Here is a 23,820-nt window from a genome sequence, read left to right as displayed (position 1 = left end):
ACCAGAGCTAACCACCTCCAACAGACTCAGGGGGTCTGCAGGTCTTAGGACCACACTCCTGTCACCCTGAACCCAAACCCACCCAATTCCATTCTCTGCTGCATTTTCCTGATTCCCTCTTTCCTTCCCTCATCCTGAGCTGACCTCAAAGTCAGCGCACTGTGCCTACATGAGACAGTTCAGAACCTGTGGCCCTCCCTCAGAGTGAAATTGGAAAGCAGTCAAACTAACACAACATCTGGCAAGGTGGGCACAAATCCATGCGTGCTGCGTTGTGATCTACTCCCGTGGAATGAATCCACTTGACAAAGAGGAAGGGAGAACAGCCCCAATTCCCATCTAAGTGACTGGGGTGTACTAATGCATACCTTAGCTCATTTTCTGCTTCCCATGGCACAGTGAGACAGGCCCTTGAATCACATCCCTATTATACTGGTGAGGAAATTGAGGCACAGAAGAATTTAAGTAAATTTGGAATAAGCAAAAAAAAAAAAAAATTAATGGGGTGTTTCCAATGGAAAACTACGTGCTGTTTAGAGGCACACCATTCTGTGCCATTCGATTATAGACTTCCATTGCCTTTCAGGCAGTTTGCGACTCTGTAGGTTATAGAGAACTGATGGCAAAGATTCTTGTCTCTGGATATGCAAATGAATTCTGTTCAACCGTCCTGTCTTGTGGAAAATTCAAATTTTCTTCCATTACAAATTCATTTCAATATTTCTGTTCTATAAATATGTCTGTTCTTTGGATTCTCCTTTGAATGGGTTGCAATATCTACCTGGTTCTCTCAGTAATAATAATAAGAGACGTAGAACTTGAATATGTGTATGAGAGTCATGACTTCACCTCTTTTTTTTTTTAAGTTATCTTCGGGGTGCCTGGGTGGCTCAGCTGTTAAGCATCTGACTTATGCTCAGGTCATGATCTTGTGGTTCATGGGTTCGAGCCCCTTGTTGGGCTCTGCGCTGACAGCTCAAGAGCCTGGAGGCCGCTTCAGATTCTGTGTCCCCTCTCAGCTCCTGCTCACACTCTGTCTCTCTCTCAAAAATAAACAGTAAAAGTTAAAAAAAAAAACTACTTATAAAATTATCTTTTCACAAGGGTCATGTTATTTGCCTCCAGTCACGTGGACAAGCAGAGGTAGAGCTGGGATTCAAACTCAGGCCACCAGAACGTGGTATCTGTGTTTATCATCATCACTCTATATTCCAGGCATCGCAAAGCTTAATTGCATTAAGTAACTGCACCTGTAAATTAATCAACCTTAACCTAAATAAGGCCCTTGACCGTTAAGTCAAACCCAGTCCTAAATAACACCTAGTAAACAAAATTGTAGTCTGTCTGAGGAAAGGACACGTGTGACCAGAGCATTTGGTAGGGATGATCTCAGGCGGCACAAGCAGGACACCCACTCCTCCTCACCCTTGGGCCCCTATGCTGCTGAGAAGCATGGGGGATTTTTCTCTCCCAGGTTTTCCGTAGCAGCTAAGGCTGGTCAAGTAGATGCTGGTGTTCTAGTGCTGCTTGGACCTTTGCTGAAGGCTTCAGGATGTGGGAGGGGATTTGGGAGCCATTTTTATTTCCCAGTTCTCCTGGGGTGAGGGAGAAGGAGCAGGAAGGTGTCTGGCCGCGTGACTCGGAGACGGTGACCCAGCTTCCAAGGGCCAAAAGCCACCGACTTAATGGCAAGGTAGGATTTGGGGTGCTTGAAAACATTAAAATTTAACCATGTCTTGTTGACATAGTCTTTTAATTTCATTGTTCACTGGGCTGAGTGCATTCCTGACTGACCATAAACAGTTCCATTTGTTTCTCATTGAGGAATTTGTTTTCAGATATATATTTTTACAAAGCAATTCACTTTATTATTGCTTTTATTATTTTTATTTTTATGTATTGTTATTTTGTTTTGTTTTTTTATTTATATTTTAATAACAGATGTTATTTTGTTTCATAGGAGTTGTTTTTGTGCTGCCTTTCATTATTTAATGATACCGGTTTCCCACCTATGAATATGGTATTACATACACTTGTTCATAAAATGAGTCAACTTAAAGAAAAACATTAGCCAACAATACAGGTGACATTAGGATAATGGCGGAAATCAAGATGGTGGTATCCAAATGATGGAATGTGGCTGTAAAAACAGTAACACTGTTGTTTACTGCCATTATTGAGCATTCATTACTGCTAGCATCAATGTTATTGACATATTCTGTAGTGCTATCCAATAGAATCTATCATAATAGAAATGCTCTATATCTGCACTATCCAAGCCTCATGTGGCTATTGAATCCTTGAAATATGGTTAGTGAGATTAAAGAACTGAATTTTTCTTTTGTTTAATTTTATTTAAGTTAAATTTAAGTATCCATATTTGCCCTATATGAGCAAGCCTAAGGCTCTTAAATTTAGTATTTTATAAAATCTTTATAACATCTATGAGTATTATTGTCATTTTGTTGATGAAGAGATTTGGAACCTTGAGAGGTTGCCTGAGGTCACGTATTTAATAGGTAGCAGAGGTAGGATCTGAACCCAGATCCACTGGACTTCAGAACAGGTGCTCTTAGTCACTTCCCAGAGAAAAATAGAGTCCAAAGGACACCCTTTTAGTAGCTGAATTGTACTGGGCCAAGTGTGATGCTAAAACTGGAAGACTTGGGTATTTCTCTTACTGGAGTGGTTTGTTCTGTCATGGGACAGGCTTGAGATGTCATGCTGGATGGCTGGCAGGACTGTTGACTCTTTAGTGGAACTGAGGTGTGACTGAGCCCATGGGAAGATGAGGCCCCAGATGAATAATGGCCTTCAGTGCTCCTTAAGGGCAGAGCCATTTCCTTCACCTAGGTGCCCCCAGGACCAACCTCATGGCTCGAAAGAACATTGCTCAATGTTCAATGAACGATAGAATTTCAGAGTACATTGGTCACCATTTAGGCCAACCCATAGATCAACACAGCACTGTACCTGGTTCCATGTAAACTCATGACACAAATATCAAGTGGGCCCTTACATTCCCTGGCAATCTGACAACACATCTCAAATATGTTCACTCTCTGATGATTTCACACTTTCTTTCAAATGTCCAGCACCCTTTGCCCACTTCTCACCTTAGGCTATTGATTCTGTGTAGCAGACCGAAGCTGGCTTTTGGTTCGCTAGGATCTGAATCTATTTGTAATCTCTCATTATGTGGTCTTGGTGAAAAGCAAGTAAAATAAAAGGGTCACTCTCTCACCTGTCCCCAGGACTTAGGCTCAAGCTTAGACCTACAGTTGGCCAAACTGGGGATCCCAACTAGGTCTCTGACTTCTGAACTAGTGATACCAAGACCCAGGGCTTTTTAAAGGCTATTCATAGTGGTGGTCATCACAGAGTGGTCCTGTGCTGGCAGCCCAATAGGAGGGATATTCACCAGACTATTCTCATCTGTTCTAGTTTAATGACGTATGAAGATGACTCCCCAATTTTTATGTATAACTTTTACCTCCCTGCTGGGCTCTAAATATGTATATTCAGCTGCTTTTTTGATAGTTCCACTTGGACATGCATGATATAGTGATTTGTAAGAAATATATATTTGGTCATTCAGATGACCAAATATTCAGAATATATTTCTCAGATATATTTGGTCTTCATCCACGGTTCCTGAAAACACCTCAGAGTCATAAAGGTGAAATGGGTGTCTTGTTATTAACATTTATCATATCCTTTAATAAACTGAGAAATTTAAGTGTTTCCTTCAGTTTTGTGAGCTGCTGTAGCAAATTTATTGAATCTAAGGTGGAGGTCGTTGGAATCCTTTGGGCTAGCGACTAGCATTTGAAGTGGGAGGTCAAGGCACAGTCTTACAGGACTGAACCCTTAACCTGTGGATTCTGATCCTATCTTTGGGTAGATAGTGTCAGAATTGCTTGGTGTTGTGTGTGTGGGAATCCCCCCACTGCCCCGCTGGCACTGGAATTGGGTCTGGGAACCCTAAAAGAACATGTAATCTTAGTTATTACATGACCAAGACAAAACTCTTAATCTTCTTACAAAACTTTTTACTTCCCTGGTCTTTCCTACCTTACTTAGTAAATGACACCACCAACCATCCAGTTGCTCCAGTCAAAAACTTTTGATTCATTCCTGATTTCTTTTTCCTTGCAATGTTCACATCTAATTGAGCCTGAATCCTGTTGACTCTACCTTCAAAGTATATCCTCATCTGATTGCAAACGTACTAATACCTGCACTTTTGCAGTAACCTCTGTGGTAGCCCCTTCAACTCAGCAAAGATGTCTATGGCCCAATACTGGGAACCTGTGAATATGTCACCTTACATGTTTAAAGGACTTTGTGGATGTGATTAAATTAAGGATCTTGAGATGGGGAGATTATTTAAAAGGCCCAATGTAATCACAAGGTCCCTATAAGAGGGAGAGGCAGTAGGATCAGAGTAAGTAGCAGGAGATGTACTGGAAGTAAGAGGTTGTAATGAAGCAAGGAAGGGGCCACAAGCCAAGAAATGAAGGTGACTTCTGGTAGGACAACGAAACAGATTTTACCCTGAAGCTTCCAGATGCAACGCAACCTTGCAGACTCATTGATTTTAGATTCCTGACCTCTAGACCTATAAAAGAGCAAAATCATGTTGTTTTAGGTGTTTAAGTTTGTGGTGATTTGTTACAGCAGCAATAGGAAGCTAATACAACCCTCTAATTGGTCTCCCCATTTCCTGCCTTGTCCTTCCACAGTGCATTCTCCACACCACAGATAGGGGGTGGGGTGGGAATCTTTTAAAATGTGAATTAAGTTGTCACTGTCCTTTTTAAAACTTCCTTAACAAGAAGCTTCTCTTGGGGCTCCTGGGTGGCTCAGTTAAGCATCTGACTCTTGATTTCATCTCAGATCATGATCTCACAGTTCATGAGTTCAAGCCCCATGTCAGGCTCTACGCTGCCAGTACAGAGTCTGCTTGGGATCCTCTCTCTCTCCCTCTCTCTGTTCCTCCCCTGCTCTCTCTCTCTCAAAATATATAAACTTAAAAAAAAAAGTTTTTAAAGCGGTGCCTGGGGAGCCTGAAGCCTGCTTTGGGTTCTGTGTCTCCCTCTCTCTCTGCCTCTGTCCCACTCGTACTGTGTGTGTGTGTCTCTCTCTCTCAAAAATGAATAAACATTAACATTTAAAAAAAAAAAAACCAAGAAGCTTCTCTTTGTGCTTGCAACAAAATCCAAAACTACACGGCCATAGGCCCTATGTGAGCTGGTCACCTGCAATCTCTCCAACCTCTCCATATTCGTTCACTCCTCCTTGTGCATATAGAGCAATTTGCTGCCCTGTTGGGGCTTCTGTTCTAGCCATTCCCTGTGTCTGAAACACTCTGTCCCCAGATCTTTGAATGGCTGCTCCCTTTAGCTTTTAGGTCAAAGTTCTACTCTAAGAGATTTCCCTGACCCCAACCTCACTCTCATTTGTATCACCCTAGTGAGTTGTCTTCACAGCACTCAGCATCTGAAGCTATTCTTACTTATTTCCTGCCTATTCTTTGAACCCAAGTTCCAGGAAACCAGGAACTTAGTTTATCTTGCTGAATCCCCATCCCCTACAACAGTGTTTGGCACAGGCAGGAGGCCCTCAGTAAAACCCCCTTGCATGATTAAATGCCTGACTTCACAGAGGGCCTAGGGTTCAAATTGGCTCCTGGCAGAGCTGGGGCCTGATATGCAGGTCTTCTGACTGAATCCAGAGGTAAAACCAAGACTGGGCTCCAGTCCCTCATGCTAGAGTTGGGGTCAGCCTTTAGGGCCACCCAGCGGGGTCAGAGTAGAGGGAGAGTTCAGAGGACCACCGTGGGAATTTATTATAATGATGACAATGATAATGGAAACAACAATAACAAAACAGCTAATGCTTATCGGGCACTTTCTGGGTGTCAGGCACTATTTCAGGTAAATTCCAATAAAGTCATTTACTCTTCACAACCATGCTGTGAATTGGATACCATTATTACAGGCTGAGGGAACTGAAGCACTGAACTGTCATGTAATTTGCTCAACATACACTTAATATACAAAACTACACGTTTCCATCAAATCCCTCTTCCACGCTCCCTCACATCCACACCACGACCGGACTGAGAACGCCCCGTCTCTGAAAACCCCGACTGCTCCAGGGCCCTGTGGGTGGTTCCTCTCCTGGGAAGGAGGGGGCGTCGCAGAGCGCAGGCGCGGGCGGAGGGAGGGGCGAGGACAGAGGCAGGGATTAGTGGAAGAGAGTTGAAACCTAATAGCGGAAGTCCCGCCCAGCCTGGGTGAAACTTCCGGCTCCAATTCCTTGGGTCTTATGCTGACGCAGGGGAGCTAGCGGCGCCGGGATGGTGCTGCTGGAGAGCGAGCAGGTAAAGCCAGAGCTGTCTGGCCGAGGGATGGATGTAGTTTGGGGCTTAGCTCGGGACCTCTGTCTCCTGCTGCGGGAGGGACTAGGACTTGACGGGGAGAGGATTTGGGACTGCTTAACGGGGCCTGGCTTATGTTCCAGTTCCTGACGGAGCTGACCAGACTCTTCCAGAAGTGCCGGTTGTCGGGCAGCGTGTTCATCACCTTGAAGAAGTGTAAGCAGCTGTCCACGCGGCAGGGTCAGAAAGAAGCTGGGAGGCCGAGTGATGCCCCGGCCGGGGTGCCAAGTGTTCCCAGTTTCCGGAGCCGAGGGCGGAGTCCGTCTGCCGCGCATCCCCTCCGTCCCCTACCTTCCTTTTCCTGTAGTGTGCACTTTCAGGGCTGGGGGACGGAAGCATTAGGGATTGTGGTGCGTGCGATCCCCGGCACTTAGCCACCCAAACTGGTTCTGGTTACAGTGTGCCCCAAATAGAGCCTTTTTTTTGGTCAAGGATTCCAAACCCCGCCGTTAGTGAGATTTAAGCTGCTTTTCTGTTACTATGTTCCCGTCGTGGGAGTAGCAAGTAGTTTCCCAAGGTTTGGCCAAGCTGTTGGTGATAGCGGATGATGTAGTTATCAGAACTAGAGCAGTGGAGGTGAATTACGTATCGTCTTCCTATGCCTTCCATGCTCACTTTTTGTCTGCCTGTTAACGTCTGTGGCTGTGTTCATCAGGATGTATTTTTCATGCAGATGACGGTCGAACGAAACCCATTCCAAGGAAAGGTTCTGTGGAGGGCTTTGAGCCCTCCGACAACAAGTGTCTGTTAAGAGCTACTGATGGGAAAAAGAAGATCAGCACCGTGGTGAGTTGGATTCGTGATACTACTGTTTTGGAGTTAGAAGACTTGAACCTCACTGAGGATGGGGCATAGATGAAGCAGGTTTTTGTTTTTAAGGTTTGTAAGGGTTTAGCTCTCCCGCTGTTTTGGGATGGGGGCCTTCTTTTAATACCTTAGTAGTAGGAAAGTCAAGAGCAAAATTAAATTGAAAAAGTCAAACATTTATTCTACTGAAGTTTTTGTGGAAATAAAATTAGCAGATCGGTCCTTATAGTGGCATTGTAAGGAGGAATTGGCATAAATATTTGATGCCTAATTCCCTTACCGTGTTGGGCCTTCAATGAACAGTTTCTTGGTACCAGATGATTTTACTTTTAAGCTGATTATTCCCTTGTGTTTGTGGTTGACATAGCAAATATGTAGCAACAAGACTTCCTGGATTCTGAATGAATTACTTCTTTCCTTTGCTGGGGCAGAACCACAGTGCCCTTTAATTACATCAGTATAGGGTCCTTAGGAGAATGTAGACCATAATTGGTTGATAAATTTCCCTTTGTCAGTTATCTTGAGAGGACTTTTATAGTAATGCAAACTTGTGGATTTAAAAAATAAACTCGGTATCATGAAACGCGAAAACTTTAGGAATCTTCAGAAGTAGAATTTCTCTTGTGTTGGCTTGCATTTTGTTTAAATAGGCCTGAATTAATGGAAGTAGGTTTAACATAAGGTGGGGAGGAAGTAGTTTAAATGTAATTTGCACAAAAGATTAAAACAAAGTTCTCTGACATCTCTAGAATCCAGGGAGAAAGTCGGTGCCACGTGTGTAAGAAACTTCAGAGGGAGGAGCATAGCTTCCTTAGGAGCCAACTTCTACCTCTTTCTCGTCTTGGTACAATTCTCAGGTGGAAAAAAGTACAGAGCTGCTTTGCTTCTTCCTCTGGCAAAGTAGAGTAGGAAAACAGCCATTGGTGTGTTATGACCCCTAAAATTGGAAGGAGATTTTTTCGAGATTACGCTGTTAGGTTGTTTTCAAGAGGTTTTGTTTTAAGATGTTATGTTGTTTTCAAGAGTTGTTGCCTGGGGTGAGACAGAGGATTCTTATATGAGTAATAAGGGTGGACCTTTTTTTTTTTTTTTTTTTTTTCCTTCCCCTTTCCAGGTGAGCTCCAAAGAAGTGAACAAGTTCCAGATGGTGAGTTTCTGGTGTACCCTATATGCCCTTTCTCAGGGCAAGGGTGAGCACAAATTGAACAGTGGGTTAAGAATGATATTTCTTACGTTTTGTCAGTAGGTTGAGTGAAACCGCCAGGCTCTGAATTTTACTTTCAACACCGATGTTGTCTTCCGTTTTAGTTTTTTAAGGTAGATGTTGCTTTCCGCTTCAGATTTGTTCTCTGTAGTATAGTTAAACAAGTTGCCTGCAGTTTTCCCTTTTGGCTTAAAAATGTCAGAAGCTGCTGTCACGTGAGAGAGGGTGTTTTCCTCTCACACCATTTTTCCGTAGTATACACGTGTCCCATTGTCTTAGGTGCTTTATCAAGTAGGTAGTCTTTCTGATGCTGACTACCCTGAATTCATTATGGAAATGAGGCAGCTGCTCCACCCATTTGCAACTCTTCCCACTAAGTGGGCGCTGTGTGTCTTTTAGGCTTACTCCAACCTACTGAGAGCTAACATGGATGGGCTGAAGAAGAGGGACAAAAAGAGCAAGAGTAAGAAGAGCAAAGCGGCACAGTGAAGGGCACCAGGTTTCCTGCTTTCACCAACTAACCGCCGAACTACTAGTTTTCCTTTGGTTTTTACTTTGGGCCGCAGAGCTAGGTTTCTGGTTCCCCTGTAGTAACTTTTCCTGGGAGATTAGGGTCATTTTGGGTGGAAGAAGGGCTGCAGTGTTTACAGGGTAGTTGTAAGGAGCCAAGTGTATTTTAGCATTGGCTAATTGGTCTGTGTTGCATGGTTGTATGTCCCCGGATCATAGAGTCTCTGTAGCGCTCTGTGTGAAGAACAATGGATCATTAAACTTCTGTTTATCCGCACTGACCATATCTTATTTATTACTTTTCCCACCCCCTATTAATAGTCTGTGGCAATGATTACTAACCTGTGTTCTAGGTTATTGGAATTAAAACCTGACAGTTTTATAAAAAGTTGTGCTATCTCATAGGTAGTCTTCCCAACGGGCTGTATAATTTAACATCATGGTTCCTTTGGCAAATTTGAATGGGTTCTCATAGCCAAATGAGACTTTGCTTAATTGCCTTAACGATAAACATATTACAGACTAGCAGGAATAACGATTCCAAGTTAAAAATGGTATCGGATTTCTTGAAGCCCTTTGGTTTGGACATTTTCTGGGGAGGGGAAAAAGAATATTTAATTTTTTCAAGAGAGCAAGTTGCATGATGGGTTATTGGACAACCTCTCTTTATCAGATTTCTTAATGTTTACCTACATCCAAAGGAAAAATTGTGTAAAAATTCCAGAATAGTTAACAGTGTTACAGTTGTTTCAGATGTACAGTATAGTGATTCAGCAATTCTGTACATGACTTAGTGCTCATCAGGATAAGTGAAGTCTTAATCCCCTTCACCTGTTTCACCCCTCCCCCGAACCCAACTTGCCCCTATCAGTTTGTTCTGTGTAGTTAAGAGTCTGTTTTTTGGTTTGTCCCTTTTTTGTTGCTTGTGGTGTTTCTTAAATTCTACACCTGAAATCATATGGTATAGGTCTTTCTCTGATTTATTTCACTTAGCATTATACTCTCTAGATCCAACCATGTTGTTGCAAATGGCAAGATTTCACTCTTTTTTGTAACTAATACTCCATTGTGTATGTATGTACCACTGCTTTATCCATTCATCTATCCATCGACACTTGGGCTACTTGCATAATTTGGCTATTTTAAGTAATGCTTCAGTAAACCTGGGGGTGCATGTATCTTTTTGAATTGGTGTTTTGTGTTCTTTGGGTAAATAGTAGTGGAATTACTGAATCATATGGTAGTTCTATTTTTTAATTTTTTGAGTAACCTCCATACTGGTTTCCACAGTGGCTATACCAGTTTGCCTTCCCACCAACAGTGCAGGAGGGTTCCTTTTACTCCACATCCTTGCCAACACTTGTTTCTTGTGTTTTTGATTTTAGCCATTCTGACAGGTGGGAAGTGATATATCTCATAGTGATTTTCATTTGCATTTCTTTGATGATGAGTGATGTTGAGCATTTTTTAGGCATCTGTTGACCATCTGTATGTCTTTGGAGAAATGTCTGTTCGTGTCTTACGCCCATTTTTAATTGGGCTCTTGTTTTGGTGTTGAGTTATATAAGTTCCTTATGTATTTTGGATACTAACCCTTTATTGGATATGTCATTTACAAATATCCCGTTCGGTAGATTGTCTTTTAGTTTTGTTAATTAATGTTAATGTTTATTTATTTTGAGGGAGGGAGAGACAGAGTGCTAGTGGGGGCGGGGGGAAGAGAGAGACGGAGACACAGAATCCGAAGAAGGCTCCAGGCTCCGAGCTGTCAGCACAGAGCCCCATGCAGGGCTGGAACTCACAAACCACAAGATCATGACCTGAACCGAAGTTGGATGCTTAACTGACTGAACCACCCAGGTGCCTCTAGTTTTGTTATTTTTTTTTACCTATGCAGAAGCTTTTTATTTTGATGTAGTCTCAATAGTTTATTTTTGCTTTTGTTTCCCTTGCCTTGGGGGACATATCTAGAAAAATGTTGCTACAGCCGATGCCATAGAAATGACTAGTTGTGGTCTCATGTAGGACTTTTATGGTTTGAGGTCTCATAATTAAGGTCTTTAATACATTTTGAATTTATTTTTGTGTAGGATGTAAGAAAGTGGTCCACTTTTCTCAACACTATTTGTTGAAGACACTTTTTCCCATTGCATATTCTTGCCTCCTTTGTCAAAAATTGACTATGTAAGCATTAAGCATGGTTTTCTTTCTGGACTATTTTATTCCATTGATCTCTGTTTTTCTATCTGCACTATACTGTTATGATCACTACACCTTTGTAAGTGTACTTTGAGATCTGGGATTGTGATATGTCCACTTTTTTATTTTTCACAGTTGCTTTGGCTATTATGGGGTCTTTTGTGGTTCTGTACAATTTTAGGATCGTTCCAGTTCTGTGAAAAATGCTGTTGGTATTTTGATAGAGATGGCATTGAATCTGCAGATTGCTTTGGGTAGTGTGGACATCTTTGTTCTTCCAATCCATAGGCATGGAATGTCTTTTCATTTGTGTCGTCTTCAATTGTTTTCATCAGTGTTTTATAGTTTTCAGAGTATATATAGTTCTTTCATCTCCTCGGTTAACTTTATTCATAGGTATTTTGTTGTTGTTGATGGAGTTGTAAATGGGATTGTTTTCTTAGCTTCTCTTTTCTGCTACTTCATTGTTAGTGTATAGAAATGCAGTGGATTTCTGTATATTGATTTTGTATCTTGTGACCTTACTGAACTCATTAATCAGTTCTAGTAGTTTTTTGGTGGGGCCTTTAGGGTTTTCTATATGTAGTAGTTATTGACATCTGCAAGTAGTGAATAAAGTTGTACTTCTTACCAGTTTGGATGCTTTTTATTTCTTTTTCTATCTGGTTGCTGTGACTAGGACTTCCAGTACAAAGTTGACTAAAAGTGGTGAGAGCTTTTCTTTTTCCTGATCTCAGAGGAGACCTCACTTTTTCACTATTGAGAATGATGTTTGCTGTGGGTTTTTCAGGTATGATCCTTGTTATGTCGAGATATGTTCCCTCTAAGCCTAGTCTGTTGAGGATTTTTATCATGAGTGGATGTTGTACTTTGTCAAATACATTTTCTGCATCTATTGAAATGATCATATGGTTTTTATCCATTCTCTTGATGTATCATTTGATCATTGATTAATTTGTGAATGCCGAGCCACTCTTGCATCCCAGGAACAAATCCCACTTAATTGTGGTGAATGATGGTTTTAAATGTATTGTTAGATTCAGTTTGCTAGTATCTTGTTGAGGATTTTTACATCTTGTGTTTTCACAGATTTTACAGAGATACTGGCCTGTAGTTCTTTTTGTAATGTCTTTATTTGGTTTTGGTATCAGAGTAATGTTGGCCTTATAGAATGAATTTGAAAGCTTACCTCCCTCATTTATTTTTTGCAATAGTCTGAGAAGAATTGGTATTAACCCTTCTTTAAATGTTTGGTAGAATTTGCCTGTGAAATCCTCTTGAGAGTTTTTTGATTACTGATTCAATTTCATTGCTGGTAATTGGTCTGTTCAAATTCTTTATTCCTGATTCAGTTTTGGGAGGTTATGTGTTTCTAGAAATGTACCCATTTCTTTTAGGTTGTCTTAATTTGTTGGCATGTAGTTTTCATATTATAATCCTTTTTTATTTCTGTGGTGTCAGCTGTTACTTCTCCTCTTTTTTTTGATTGGAGTCTTTGTTTGAGGAGTCTGGCTAAATGATATCAATTTTGTTATCTTTTCAAAGAACCAGCTCCTAGTTTCATTGATCTTTTCTATTGTGTTAGTTTCTATTTGGTTTATGTTTGCTCTAATCTTTATTATCTCCTTCTACTGGTTTTGGGTTTTCCTTTTTCCCCTAGTTTCTTTAGGTGTAAGGTTAGGTTGAGATTTTTCTTGATGTAGACCTGTATTGGTATAAACTTACCTCTTAGAACAGCTTTTGCCCAAAGATTTTGGACCATTGTATTTTCACTTTGATTTGTCTGTGTATTTTTGATTTCTTGGTTGAGCCGTTGGTTGAGCCGTTCATTGTTTAGTAGCATGTTATTTAACTTCCCTGTTATTTTATGCTCTTTCCAGACTTTTTTTGTGGTTGAGTTTTAGTTTCTTAGCACTGTGGTTGGAGAAAGATACATAGTATAATTTGTCTCCTGAGGCTTGTTTGTGGCCTAATATGTGATCTGTTCTGGAGAGTGTTCCATGTGTACTTGAACAGAATGTTTATTTTGCTGCTCTAGGATGGAATGTTATGAATATATGTTAGATCCATCTTACCCAGTGTATCATTCAAAACCAGTTTCATTGCTGATTTTGTCTTATCTACCTGTTGATGTAAGTGGGGTGTTAAAGTACCCTATTATTATTGTATTACTATTGATTACTTCCTTTGGTATTACCTGCCTTTTATGTATTTGGGTGCTATCATGTTGGGTGCATATTTACAATGGTGACATCTTGTTGGATTGTCCCCTTTATTATTATGTGGTGTTTTTCTTTGTCTCATTACTGTCTTTGTTTTAAAGTCTGTTTTGTCCAACATAAGGATTGCGACCCCAGCTTTCTATTTCCATTTGCGTGATAAGTGCTTTTTCATCCCTTCACTTTTATCTGGAGGTGCCTTTAAGACACAACTGTCTTGTAGGCAGCATATAGACGGGCCTTGCCTTTTTATCCATTCTGTCACCCCATGTCTTTTTTAACTTAAATTTTTTTTTAATGTTTAGTTTTGAGAGAGAGAGCACATGCACATTTTATCCATTCTGTCACCCCATGTCTTTTTTAACTTAATTTTTTTTTTTTAATGTTTAGTTTTGAGAGAGAGAGCACATGCACAATCAGGGGAGGGACAGAGGATCTGAAGCAGGCCCTGAACTGACAGCCTGATGTACTGCTCGAATTCAGGAACCATGAGATCATGACCTAGAGATCATGACCTAAGCTGAAGTCAGAAACTTAACTGACTAAGCCACCCAGGGGCCCCTTTTCTTTTTAAGTTTATTTGAGAGATAGTGTGTGCACACTTGAGGTGTAGGGGAGTGACAGAGAGAGGGGGAGAGAATCCCAAGCAGGCTCCTTGCTCGGGACAGAGCCCAGTGGAAGAGCTCCATCTCACAAACCATGAGATCATGACCTGAGCCAAGATCAAGAGTTGGACACTTACTTGAATGAGCCACCCACGTGCCCCAACACCCTGTGTCTTTTGATTGGAGCATGTAGTCCATTTACAAAGTAATTATTGATAGGTATGTACTTACTGCCATTTTGTCACTTGTTTTATGGTTGATTTTGTAGTTTCTTTCTTAATCTCCTCTCACAGTTTGCTGGCTTTCCTTAGACATATTCTTTTTTCTACTTTTTGCCTATTATTGGTTTTTGATTTGTGGTTACCATTAGGTTAGTAGTTAGTATCTTATCTCTTGTGCGTATAGCAATCTATATTAAGTTGTTGATCACTTAAGTTTGAACCCATTGTTTACTCCTCTCCCCACATTGTAGGTATTTGGGATATACTTTACATCCTTTTATTTTGTGAATCCCTTTACTAATTTTTATAGATAAACTTAATTTTATGCTTTTGTGCTTTCTACTTTTCTTCTGTCTATATGGTCTTTACTTTCCACCGAGTCCCCTTTAACACATCTTGTAGGGCTGGTTTAGTGGTCATGAATTCCTTTAGCTTTTGTTTGAGAAACTCTCTCTCTCCTTCTATTCTGAAGGATAGCCTTGCTGGATAGAGTATTTGTGGCTGCAGGTTTTCTTTCAGCACTTTGAATATATCATGTCCCTCCCTCTGGCCTGCAAAGTTTTTGGTGAAAAATTAGCCAGTAGCCTTACAGGGTTTCCCATGTATGTAACTGTTTTCTCTTGTACATTACTTTTTGGCTGTTTTAATTACTATGTTTCTTGGTGTGGACCTTTTTGGGGTGCTTTGGGCATAGTCATGTGCTTAGTCATTAGGATTAAGAAAAAACGTGGCTGTTTTCTTGTGTTCTAGCTCCACAAAACCTTCAGTGTTAATGGATTTGCAATTTAAAAGCAGCAGATATATGAAAGCATTTATTATGTTCAAAAAGATAAATTTATATATTACACATGAAAAACTTACAAAGCTCAACTTTGTGGGACACCTTCTTAGAATGTAAAGTTTAAATTACAGTGAATGTACAACATTTCATAGTATAAGCTCCTGTCTTTCAACAAGATAATGACCATTCTTTAGGATTAAAATAAAATTCTGTAGTAGTCATCTCTGTAGCTATACAGGAATAACACAGATACCCTGCAAAAGAGAAAAGGTAGGATCAATATAATGGGTGAAGAACAAAGTTAATAACAAATTTAGAACGTTTAATGTAAGGCTAGTCATTGAAAAAACTATGTAAGTTTTACAGAAGTGGTGATGGGCCAAGGGTCTGTAGTATAGGATCCTACATGAGGGGAACACCATGCCTTTTAAGCAGCTGGTAACGAATGACTGGCATTCTGACATGAGGACATCTACAGCACAGCAGTCACAGCATTTCCCTTTCATTTAGACATTCATAGAAGTTACCTGGGTGATGAAGATTCGAAGTGGGATTGCTACCCCTGGGACTGCTGGGTTTTGTTATTGACAAATCATGACTGATTCATAGTCCTGAGCAAGCCTTACTGGTTATCAGGTGCCATTCCAACATAATGGCTTATCAGCCATCAGAACTCGACAAGACAATAAAATATGCCATTTCGAAATCCCTCCTTGAGTTTTAACCCACACTGAAACCTGCAATACCTAAGTGGTAACTTACTTTTTTTCTACTTTGATGTTATAAATTTCATCACAGACTAATTTGAGGTATCTTTGCTTTGGCAGGCGGGACAGCAGCTGCTTCACAGTTGTATTAAATGCCTGTTCATCAGCATCCCACTAGGAAAAAATAGATAAGACTTAATGACAGGTACTAGTGTTTATTCACTGGCTTTTTCTGGGTCACTAATGAAATGCTAATGCCATTTAAGTGTACTGCAAAAAATCACAGATAAAACTGGTGGGAGATTGTTGGGGTTTTTCCTTTGAAGCACTGATTTTTCTGTACAAGACTCCTTTTTAGATCCTGCTGAGCAATGCCGTAGTGTGCTACATGACTTTAGACCAGTTATTACTGATTTATTTTGTGTAAAATGCAAGTAACACCTCTGTGTGCATCCATTTGAGTGGAGCATAAAGCAGTAACTGCCAGCACAGTGGTATATGCTTATTTACAAGATGACAAGAGAAAAATATCAAATGTTAGTTTGGGGGCAAAGTTCATTTTTTTCATCTAATTTAATCTGTGACTAAACACAGAGTAGACAAAAAAGTATTCTTTGATAGGATGTTAAAAAAAAATCACCTGCAGCTATGATTGAAGTTTGTTACCTTAAGAATGCTTATTCAGGGGCACCTGGGTGGCTTAGTCAGTTAAGCCTCCAGCTTCACCTCAGGGCACTGTTCATGGGTTTGAGCCCCATGTCGGGGTCTGTGCTGACAGCTCAGCGCCTGAAGCCTGCTTCAGGTTCTGTGTCTCCCTCTTTCTGCCCCTCCCCCACTCGTGCTCTTTCTCTCAAAATAATATACATTTGAAGAAATGCTTAGTCAAATTTTTAGAAGTTTTAGGCTATTTGATATTAAAAGCTACTCATAAAAAAGACTTTTTTGGGGGTGCCTGGGTGGCTCAGTCCATTGAGCATCTGACTCTTGATTTTGGCTCAGGTCATGATCTCACTGTGAAATCAAGCCCGCATCAGGCTTCGAGTTGGCAGTGCACAGCCTGCTTAGGATTCTTTCCCTGCCCTGTCCCTGATCGTGCTCTCTCTCTCAAAAATAAATAAAAGTGTTTTTTATTTTTTTAATTCCAGTATGGTTAACATACAGTATTAGTTTCAGGTGTATAATATAGTGATTTAACGTTTCTATACACATTCCATGCTCATCATGGTAAGTGTACTCTATCCCCTTCACCGATTGTACCTATCCACCCCTTGTCTGGTAACCATCAGTTCTTTTAACTATAGAGTGTTCCTTAGTCTTTTTTTTTTTTTCCTTATTTGCTTTGTTTCTTAAATTCAACATATGAATGAAATCATGAAATCTGTCTTTCTCTGGTTTATTCCATTTAGCTATCTTATTGTAGTTTTGATTTGCATTTCCCTGATGATGGGTGATGTTGAGCATCTTTCCATGTGTCTGTTGGCCATCTGTATGTCTTTGGAAAAATGTCTATTTGGGTCCTATGTCCATTTTTAAATCAGATTGCTTGTTTTTAGTGCTACCTATAAAAACTTACACACACACACTTAATTCTTGACTTAATTTTTTTTTTTTTTTTAATTTTTTTTTTCAACGTTTATTTATTTTTGGGACAGAGAGAGACAGAGCATGAACGGGTGAGGGGCAGAGAGAGAGGGAGACACAGAATCTGAAACAGGCTCCAGGCTCTGAGCGGTCAGCCCAGAGCCCGACGCGGGGCTCGAACTCACGGACCGCGAGATCGTGACCTGGCTGAAGTCGGACGCTTAACCCACTGCGCCACCCAGGCGCCCCGTTGACTTAATTTTTATAAAAATACATAGTTCTAGTTCTACAAATAAGCTTCCCTAGTTGTAATGAAGGTCTGAGACAGCATTGTATGGAGGTTGAGAGTATAGATTTTACTAGTCTGTCTAGGTTCAAATCCTGTCTCTGCTAATTACTAGTAGGTTGACCTCGAGTAAGGTATTTTATATTTCTGGGCACCTGGGTGGTTCAGTCGGTTGAGGGTCTGACTCTTGATTTTGGCTCAGGTCATGAGCCCAGAATCGTGAGATCGAGCCCCAGGTTGGGCTCCATGCTAAGTGTGGAAACTTGCTTAAGATTCTCTCTCCCTCTGCCCCTCTCCCCTGCTTGTGTGCTCTCTCTCAAAAAAAAAAAAGAAATTTTTTTTAAGATACTTAATATCTCTTCTTCCATTCTCCATAAAATGTAAAATGCTGCTTTTTATTTATATAATGGGTTAACAGTACCTATCTCGAGTTTGTTATGATTAAAGGAGTTAATATTTGAAAAATGCTTGGAAATGCAAGCTGGTGCAGCCACTCTAGAAAACAGTATGGAGGTTCCTCAAAAAACTAAAAATAGAACTATCCTATGACCCAGCAATTGCACTACTAGGCATTTATCCATGGGATACAGGTGTGCTGTTTCAAAGGGACACATGCACCCCCATGTTTATAGCAGCACTACTGACAGTAGCCCAAGTATGGAAAGAGCCCAAATGTCCATCGATGGATGAATGGATAAAGATGTGGTATGTGTATACACACACACAATGGAGTATTACTTGGCAATAAAAAAGAATGAAATCTTGCCATTTGCAACTATGTGGATGGAAATGGAGGGTATTATGCTAAGTGAAATTAGAGAAAGACTTCATATCATATCATATGACTTCACGCATATGAGGACTTTAAGAGACAAAACTGATGAACATAAGGGAAGGGAAATAAACAGGGAGGGGGACAAAACAGAAGAGACTCATAAATATGGAGAACAAACTGAGGGTTACTGGAGGGGTTGTGGGGCAGGGGGATGGGCTAAATGGGTCAGGGGCATTAAGGAATCTCCTGAAATCATTGTTTCATTATATGCTAATTTGGATATAAATTTTTTTTTTTTATTTAAAAAAAAATTTTTTTTTCAACGTTTATTTATTTTTGGGACAGAGAGAGACAGAGCATGAACGGGGAAGGGGCAGAGAGAGAGGGAGACACAGAATCGGAAACAGGCTCCAGGCTCTGAGCCATCAGCCTAGAGCCTGACGCGGGGCTCGAACTCAAGGACCGCGAGATCGTGACCTGGCTGAAGTCGGACGCTTAACCGACTGCGCCACCCAGGCGCCCCTGGATATAAATTTTTAAAAATTTAAAAAAAAATCATGCTTAGAGCAAGGCCTGCTAGAGCCTGATACACAGTAAAAATATGAGGTGTGCAGTAAAAATACAGGGTGTTGAAATATTCTCTGAAATTTAAAAGAAAGTCACTAGAAAAGTATGATTCTCTCAAAATCTGATTCAGTAATATATATGTCACATAAAAGAACAATGTTATTGAATTCCTGGAACTGTCAAAAAATACTCAGTATCACTAAGAAAATAATGCCATTTTAATTTTGTTTTGGCAAATTTAACACCCAAACTTTGGAATTTTAAAGGCCATAATGCACAAGAGTTCATCTCACTTACCTCTAATGATAAAAACTGTAGGATGGTTTCTTTGGGTAGATCCACCTGTCGATACACAAAAATGTAGGTTATCTGTCAAGGAACCCAAGGCAGCACATACTGCCTGACAATGGTGGTGTTTGGAGGGAGCAACATGAATAGGGTTGGAAGAGTCTGGGACACGACTGTGCTATAAAATAAAGCACACTTAGATGAACCATGCAACGGTAAGAGGTCAGCACTGGAGAACGAATATCTCTGGTCCTCACATGTTACACCCCAGAAGCTTGCTGCTACTTTCTGCACTCAGTATATTTTTAATGAGGCAAAGGTCTGAAACATTTTAGGAAAATGGTGATTTTGTTTTTATTCTCCCTACCCCCCCCCCCCCCCCATCTTTCAGAGGAAGAAAACAGGAGAAACAAACACAGAACCTTCAGTTTTCTCCCCAGTTTTTACAGATTTAGATTGCATGTGGTTCATGTCAGTGATAAAAGGCCTGGATCCCAATACTGTGCACACTGAGCATAAATGGCCTGACCTCTGAGGAAACAACTTTTAACAACAGGACAATTCTCAAAATGTTAAAGAAAGAGACTTACAGCCAGAATTTCAATTTCACTGCTTTTCTGATGTAAGTTGGCAAGGGAGGTCTGAAGTCGGGTTTGTACCTAAAACAAGAAAACCTGTCAGAATTCAGAAGCTGCCAACCCAAACCATCTTTCTTGCCATTTTATTTCTTTTTTTTTTTTTTTTTTTTTTAATTTTTTTTTCAACGTTTATTTATTTTTGGGACAGAGAGAGACAGAGCATGAACGGGGGAGAGGCAGAGAGAGAGGGAGACACAGAACCAGAAACAGGCTCCAGGTTCTGGGCCATCAGCCTGGAGCCTGACGCGGGGCTCGAACTCACGGACCGCGAGATCGTGACCTGGCTGAAGTCGGACACCTAACCGACTGCGCCACCCAGGCGCCCCGCCATTTTATTTCTTATTGTAGGAAACCATCCATCACGAGTGACAAACTAAGGCCTAGAAGGGCTCCCAAAGATTATCTAAGGACTTGTTCTCAACCCACCCCGGAAAGATGAGTGCTTAGTCTATCCTGATCTCAGGGGAAATGAGATTTTATAGTCTGTTTTGATAACTTAATGCTCCACCTACTTAGTTGTTTAGCATTAAGCTCAGGGCACTAAAACTGTACGTGGGAGCAGGAGGATTTTATTATTAAGCTACATTTGGAAAAAGAAGGTGACAGCAGTGAGGACACGGAAGTCAAGGGGGATGAAAGCAACAGAAAGATGTGAAAATGCGTCACCATCCAACATCCTGAGAAACAGCCAGGAGAGCATACCAAAATGAGGTCATCTTTTATATTTGTCTAAACGCATTTCTACATAATGACTGTTCTGTAACACTCACTCACTTCCCAAGTTAGGCCAGTGTCCTGACCGGGCTCATGAGTGTGAGGACTGCCCTTATTTCTTTCCCCTACCTATTTAAATCCATCAGGGATTCCCTCCAGGAGGCCTTCGTCTATCATCCGTGCAGACACTGCTCTCCACCCCGCCCCTGTGTCTGTATGTAGCACACTCCTACACTCCTATTCAGTGTGCCTAATGCAGCATTCTGTTATTTCTCCTCTGTTGTTCTCCCAACTGTATCCTGCATATGCTTCTAAGGTTTTATAAACTCTGAGGATTGGGCCATGCCATATGTCTTTTAAATTTTACATGGTATTTCACACCAAATCCGGCATACAGTAGATAGCAAAAACATGTATGCAGACAGAAACCTGCCCCAAGTCTTGGAACAGATCTCATGTGCTTTGTTATTCAGAACAAAACCCAACCCTTTCTGCCATTAGACATACACCAGGAAGTCTTTGTTTAGATCTAATAACTCTGACAGTAGGTGCTTCTAGGTGCCCACAACATACACGGATGCCTCTTTGGAGGGCAAATGGGGCAGAATCCTAACACCAGAGAGAGCTGAGTTGATGAATTTTCAGAAGCCACCAAGTTACGGAAGTGAGGAGGAAAGTATTTCCAGGAAACTCTGTTTCTTAACTTCCTTTCCTATTTTCTTCCTCCTTTGTAGCTTACATGAGAAAGCTGAGGGAACTGTGTACCTGAGTTTCATACCGCCTCCTAGTGCTGGCTGACAGCTTCTCTGGGGCGATCACACTCACAATGGGAACAACAGCGGCTCCATGGATTTCAAACAAACCTGAAACAGAGAATTTCAGAATGTATGGTCCTAACTGATCCCACCCACTTTCTGTAACACACCACAGAGATGGCAGGGATATTCGTAGAAGCCGCCCTGGTGTCATTCTATGGGCTAGATTCTGTCTGGGCTTGGTTTTCCATCTCTGCAACTACCTGTACTTGACCTGGAGGAGCCCAGAACCCTGATGCTTCTGTCAAAATTACCAGGCTTCTCTCCTCAAGTGGGAGGTGGGGTGGAAGGTGACTAAGGCACAGGGAGGCTATATTTGTCACCAAAACCTGGTGACCTTAGGGGGAAAAAAAAAATCACACATAACTATCCTTCAAATTCTAAATTCCTGAAAGTATTTGAAAACCGACAGTGGCAGAAAGTCAATGCTAGCAGAAACAAACCAAAAAGACCCAGTTCTGTTAAAAGCCAAATAAGTCGTCTTGTGGACAATGCTTGGGACATTGCTTTTTCAGTAAGGTTGGTAGATGTGGTTAAACTAAAGATTTAACTATCACCACTGTTCCTCTTGGCTTTCAGGAAAACAAAATGCATACACAGTGTCTTTCTCAAGGGATTTCAACATATTATTCTTCAATCTTCTGTGTGGGGAAGATTTCCAGGAAAATTATCCACATTTAATCTGTATAATAAACCGAGCCAAAGGAAGACTAAACCAATTGTGAAAATAAGACAGTAAGACAGGGATGTATTAGGATCAGAGGAATCACCAAACTTCCCATCTTTTTCTAGGATGTGGGTTTCAAAGCACAGAGAAAAATTCCAGCTGGTACATTTAACAGTATGTGTTACTTTCAAGATGTATTTCTGATGCAGCAAGGAGGCAGCACAGTCATTAGTGCTTACCGCAAACGTGCACACACACACACAGCACGATTATGTTCAGATCATAATTAGTAAATACCTGAAGCATTAGAAAATGACCCCTTCAGATTTTGCACTGCAAGATTATCGGAAGCTTCTCTAAAAACAAACAAAAACAATTACAAAACAGTCAATAAAGCAAAACACAGATAAAGTGAGCCATTTTTTCTATTAAATGTAAAAACTAAATAGTGGTTATTAGTGGAAGAAAAATAACAAAACTTGAACTTAATTTTGCGTTTGGTCAACAGCAAGTAAAAATTAAAAAGGATGTCATTTCAGATTAACAAATACCTAAAGACAACCTTTTGATGTATTCAGCTATGTCTGAAATCCTGGCTCAACATAAGAAGCTAATTTCAATGAAATCTAATGGGTGTTCTTTCCGCCCCCCTCACAATACAAGGAAACATTAGCAATGGCATGCCCCACCTTTATTATGGCAGCAACCTTGGTGATCTCCCACAGGAGAACATTTAGTAAACAAGGAGATTCTTTCAAAAGCTGTGAATGGACATTCTTTTAAAGACTGAATTAGTTTATAGCCTTTGAGAGACATAATAGTTCTCTCGGGGAAAACATGGAAGTAATCACGCACATGGAGGAAAGATTTTAAACCTTTCCCTGCTAAAACTGAATCCCATCTGGCCTTTTAAGTGTCTTAATGTTCACCTGTACTATTAATTAGTTGAGTATTTTATGCTTTCTAAACCTCTATTTTTTAAAATCCATAATCCTAATATCTGGTGACTTCCAGAACATTATATGCCTTCAGAGAAAGCACGCTGGTGAACTTATTCAAGCTAGGTGCAGATGGGAATTTACTCAAGCAGGGTGAGGGAAGGAGAAGAGAGTAAGAATGTTTTATAGAAGCCAGGATTTTTCACTGTTGGCACTACTGACATTTGGGGCCAGATAACTCTTGGTTGGCAGTCTGGGCGGTCAGTCCCATGTACTGTAGAAGCAGCAGCACCCCTGATCTCTCCTAGGTACTAGCGGCACCCCCAGTTCTGACAACCAGAAATGTCTGCAAACAGTGCCAAGTGTCCCCTACTTGAGAATCACTGATAGAAGCCAAAAAAAGTATTTCTGATTATGAGCATATATGTAAAAGTTACACATTTATTTAAAAAAAAAAAAAAGCCTTAAGAAAATTAGGATCCCTTGTAATCCCACTAACCAGAAATAACTACAATTAAAAATTTGGTATGTCATTCCAGCCTATATATGGACTGTGTATTTTGATTGAGAAAAATAGGATCGTATATGTTGTCTATGGACATCCTTCCATGTCAATAAATTCAGCTTTACTAGAATCAACATTTAAAAAAAAAATTTGTTTTTAAGTAAACTCTGTGTCCAATATGGGGCTCAAAGTCATAATCCTGAGATCAAGAGTCACATGTTCTTTTGACTGAGCCAGTCAGGCCTGGCTCCTAGAATCATCATTTTTGAAGGCTGCATAGCATTTCACTATATTACTATAATCCAAACAATCTTCTAGAATGGATTTTGTGATACTATAAGTGAGAGA

General features: G+C 40.6%; 2 protein-coding genes across 12 annotated transcripts in view; one reads left to right on the top strand and one right to left on the bottom strand.

The window, feature by feature from the left end:
• The first annotated feature begins 6,241 nt into the window (after positions 1-6,241).
• SRP14 (signal recognition particle 14) lies at positions 6,242-9,243 on the top strand. Of its 2 annotated transcripts, none has more exons than XR_015252579.1 (5): positions 6,242-6,388; positions 6,529-6,601; positions 7,119-7,324; positions 8,367-8,399; positions 8,856-8,956. XR_015252579.1 is itself a non-coding variant. In XM_025918823.2 (5 exons), exons 1-5 carry the CDS (start codon positions 6,365-6,367, stop codon positions 8,943-8,945), a joined length of 333 nt encoding a protein of 110 aa, XP_025774608.1. In that variant the 5' UTR covers positions 6,244-6,364; the 3' UTR covers positions 8,946-9,243. The 2 variants fall into 2 exon arrangements, 1 of the variants encoding a protein (XP_025774608.1); XM_025918823.2 differs by having other exon boundaries at positions 6,244-6,388; positions 7,119-7,231; positions 8,856-9,243.
• Positions 9,244-15,009: 5,766 nt separating this feature from the next.
• Positions 15,010-23,820, bottom strand: part of EIF2AK4 (eukaryotic translation initiation factor 2 alpha kinase 4) — a 100,325-nt gene continuing 91,514 nt past the window's right edge. For 8 of the 10 annotated variants that reach the window (XM_025918816.2, XM_086710335.1, XM_086710337.1 and 5 more), the window contains 6 exons: positions 22,327-22,385; positions 21,313-21,410; positions 19,786-19,854; positions 19,205-19,249; positions 15,754-15,872; positions 15,010-15,245 (listed from right to left, as the gene is read on the bottom strand). In XM_025918816.2, coding sequence (XP_025774601.1) covers positions 15,188-15,245; positions 15,754-15,872; positions 19,205-19,249; positions 19,786-19,854; positions 21,313-21,410; positions 22,327-22,385 — 448 coding nt within the window. In that variant the 3' untranslated portion in view covers positions 15,010-15,187. Of the gene's footprint in view, positions 15,246-15,753; positions 15,873-19,204; positions 19,250-19,785; positions 19,855-21,312; positions 21,411-22,326; positions 22,386-23,820 lie in introns of those variants that run through there. The other 2 variants (XR_015252578.1, XM_086710342.1) reach the window with 2 other exon arrangements.

Source organism: Puma concolor, chromosome B3 (assembly GCF_028749965.1).
Source record: "Puma concolor isolate L17-30 chromosome B3, mPumCon1.1.hap2, whole genome shotgun sequence".
NCBI classification, from domain to species: domain Eukaryota; kingdom Metazoa; phylum Chordata; class Mammalia; order Carnivora; family Felidae; genus Puma; species Puma concolor.
The sequence above is the reverse complement of the archived record's forward strand: the minus strand, read 5'-3'. Positions and strand labels throughout refer to the sequence as shown.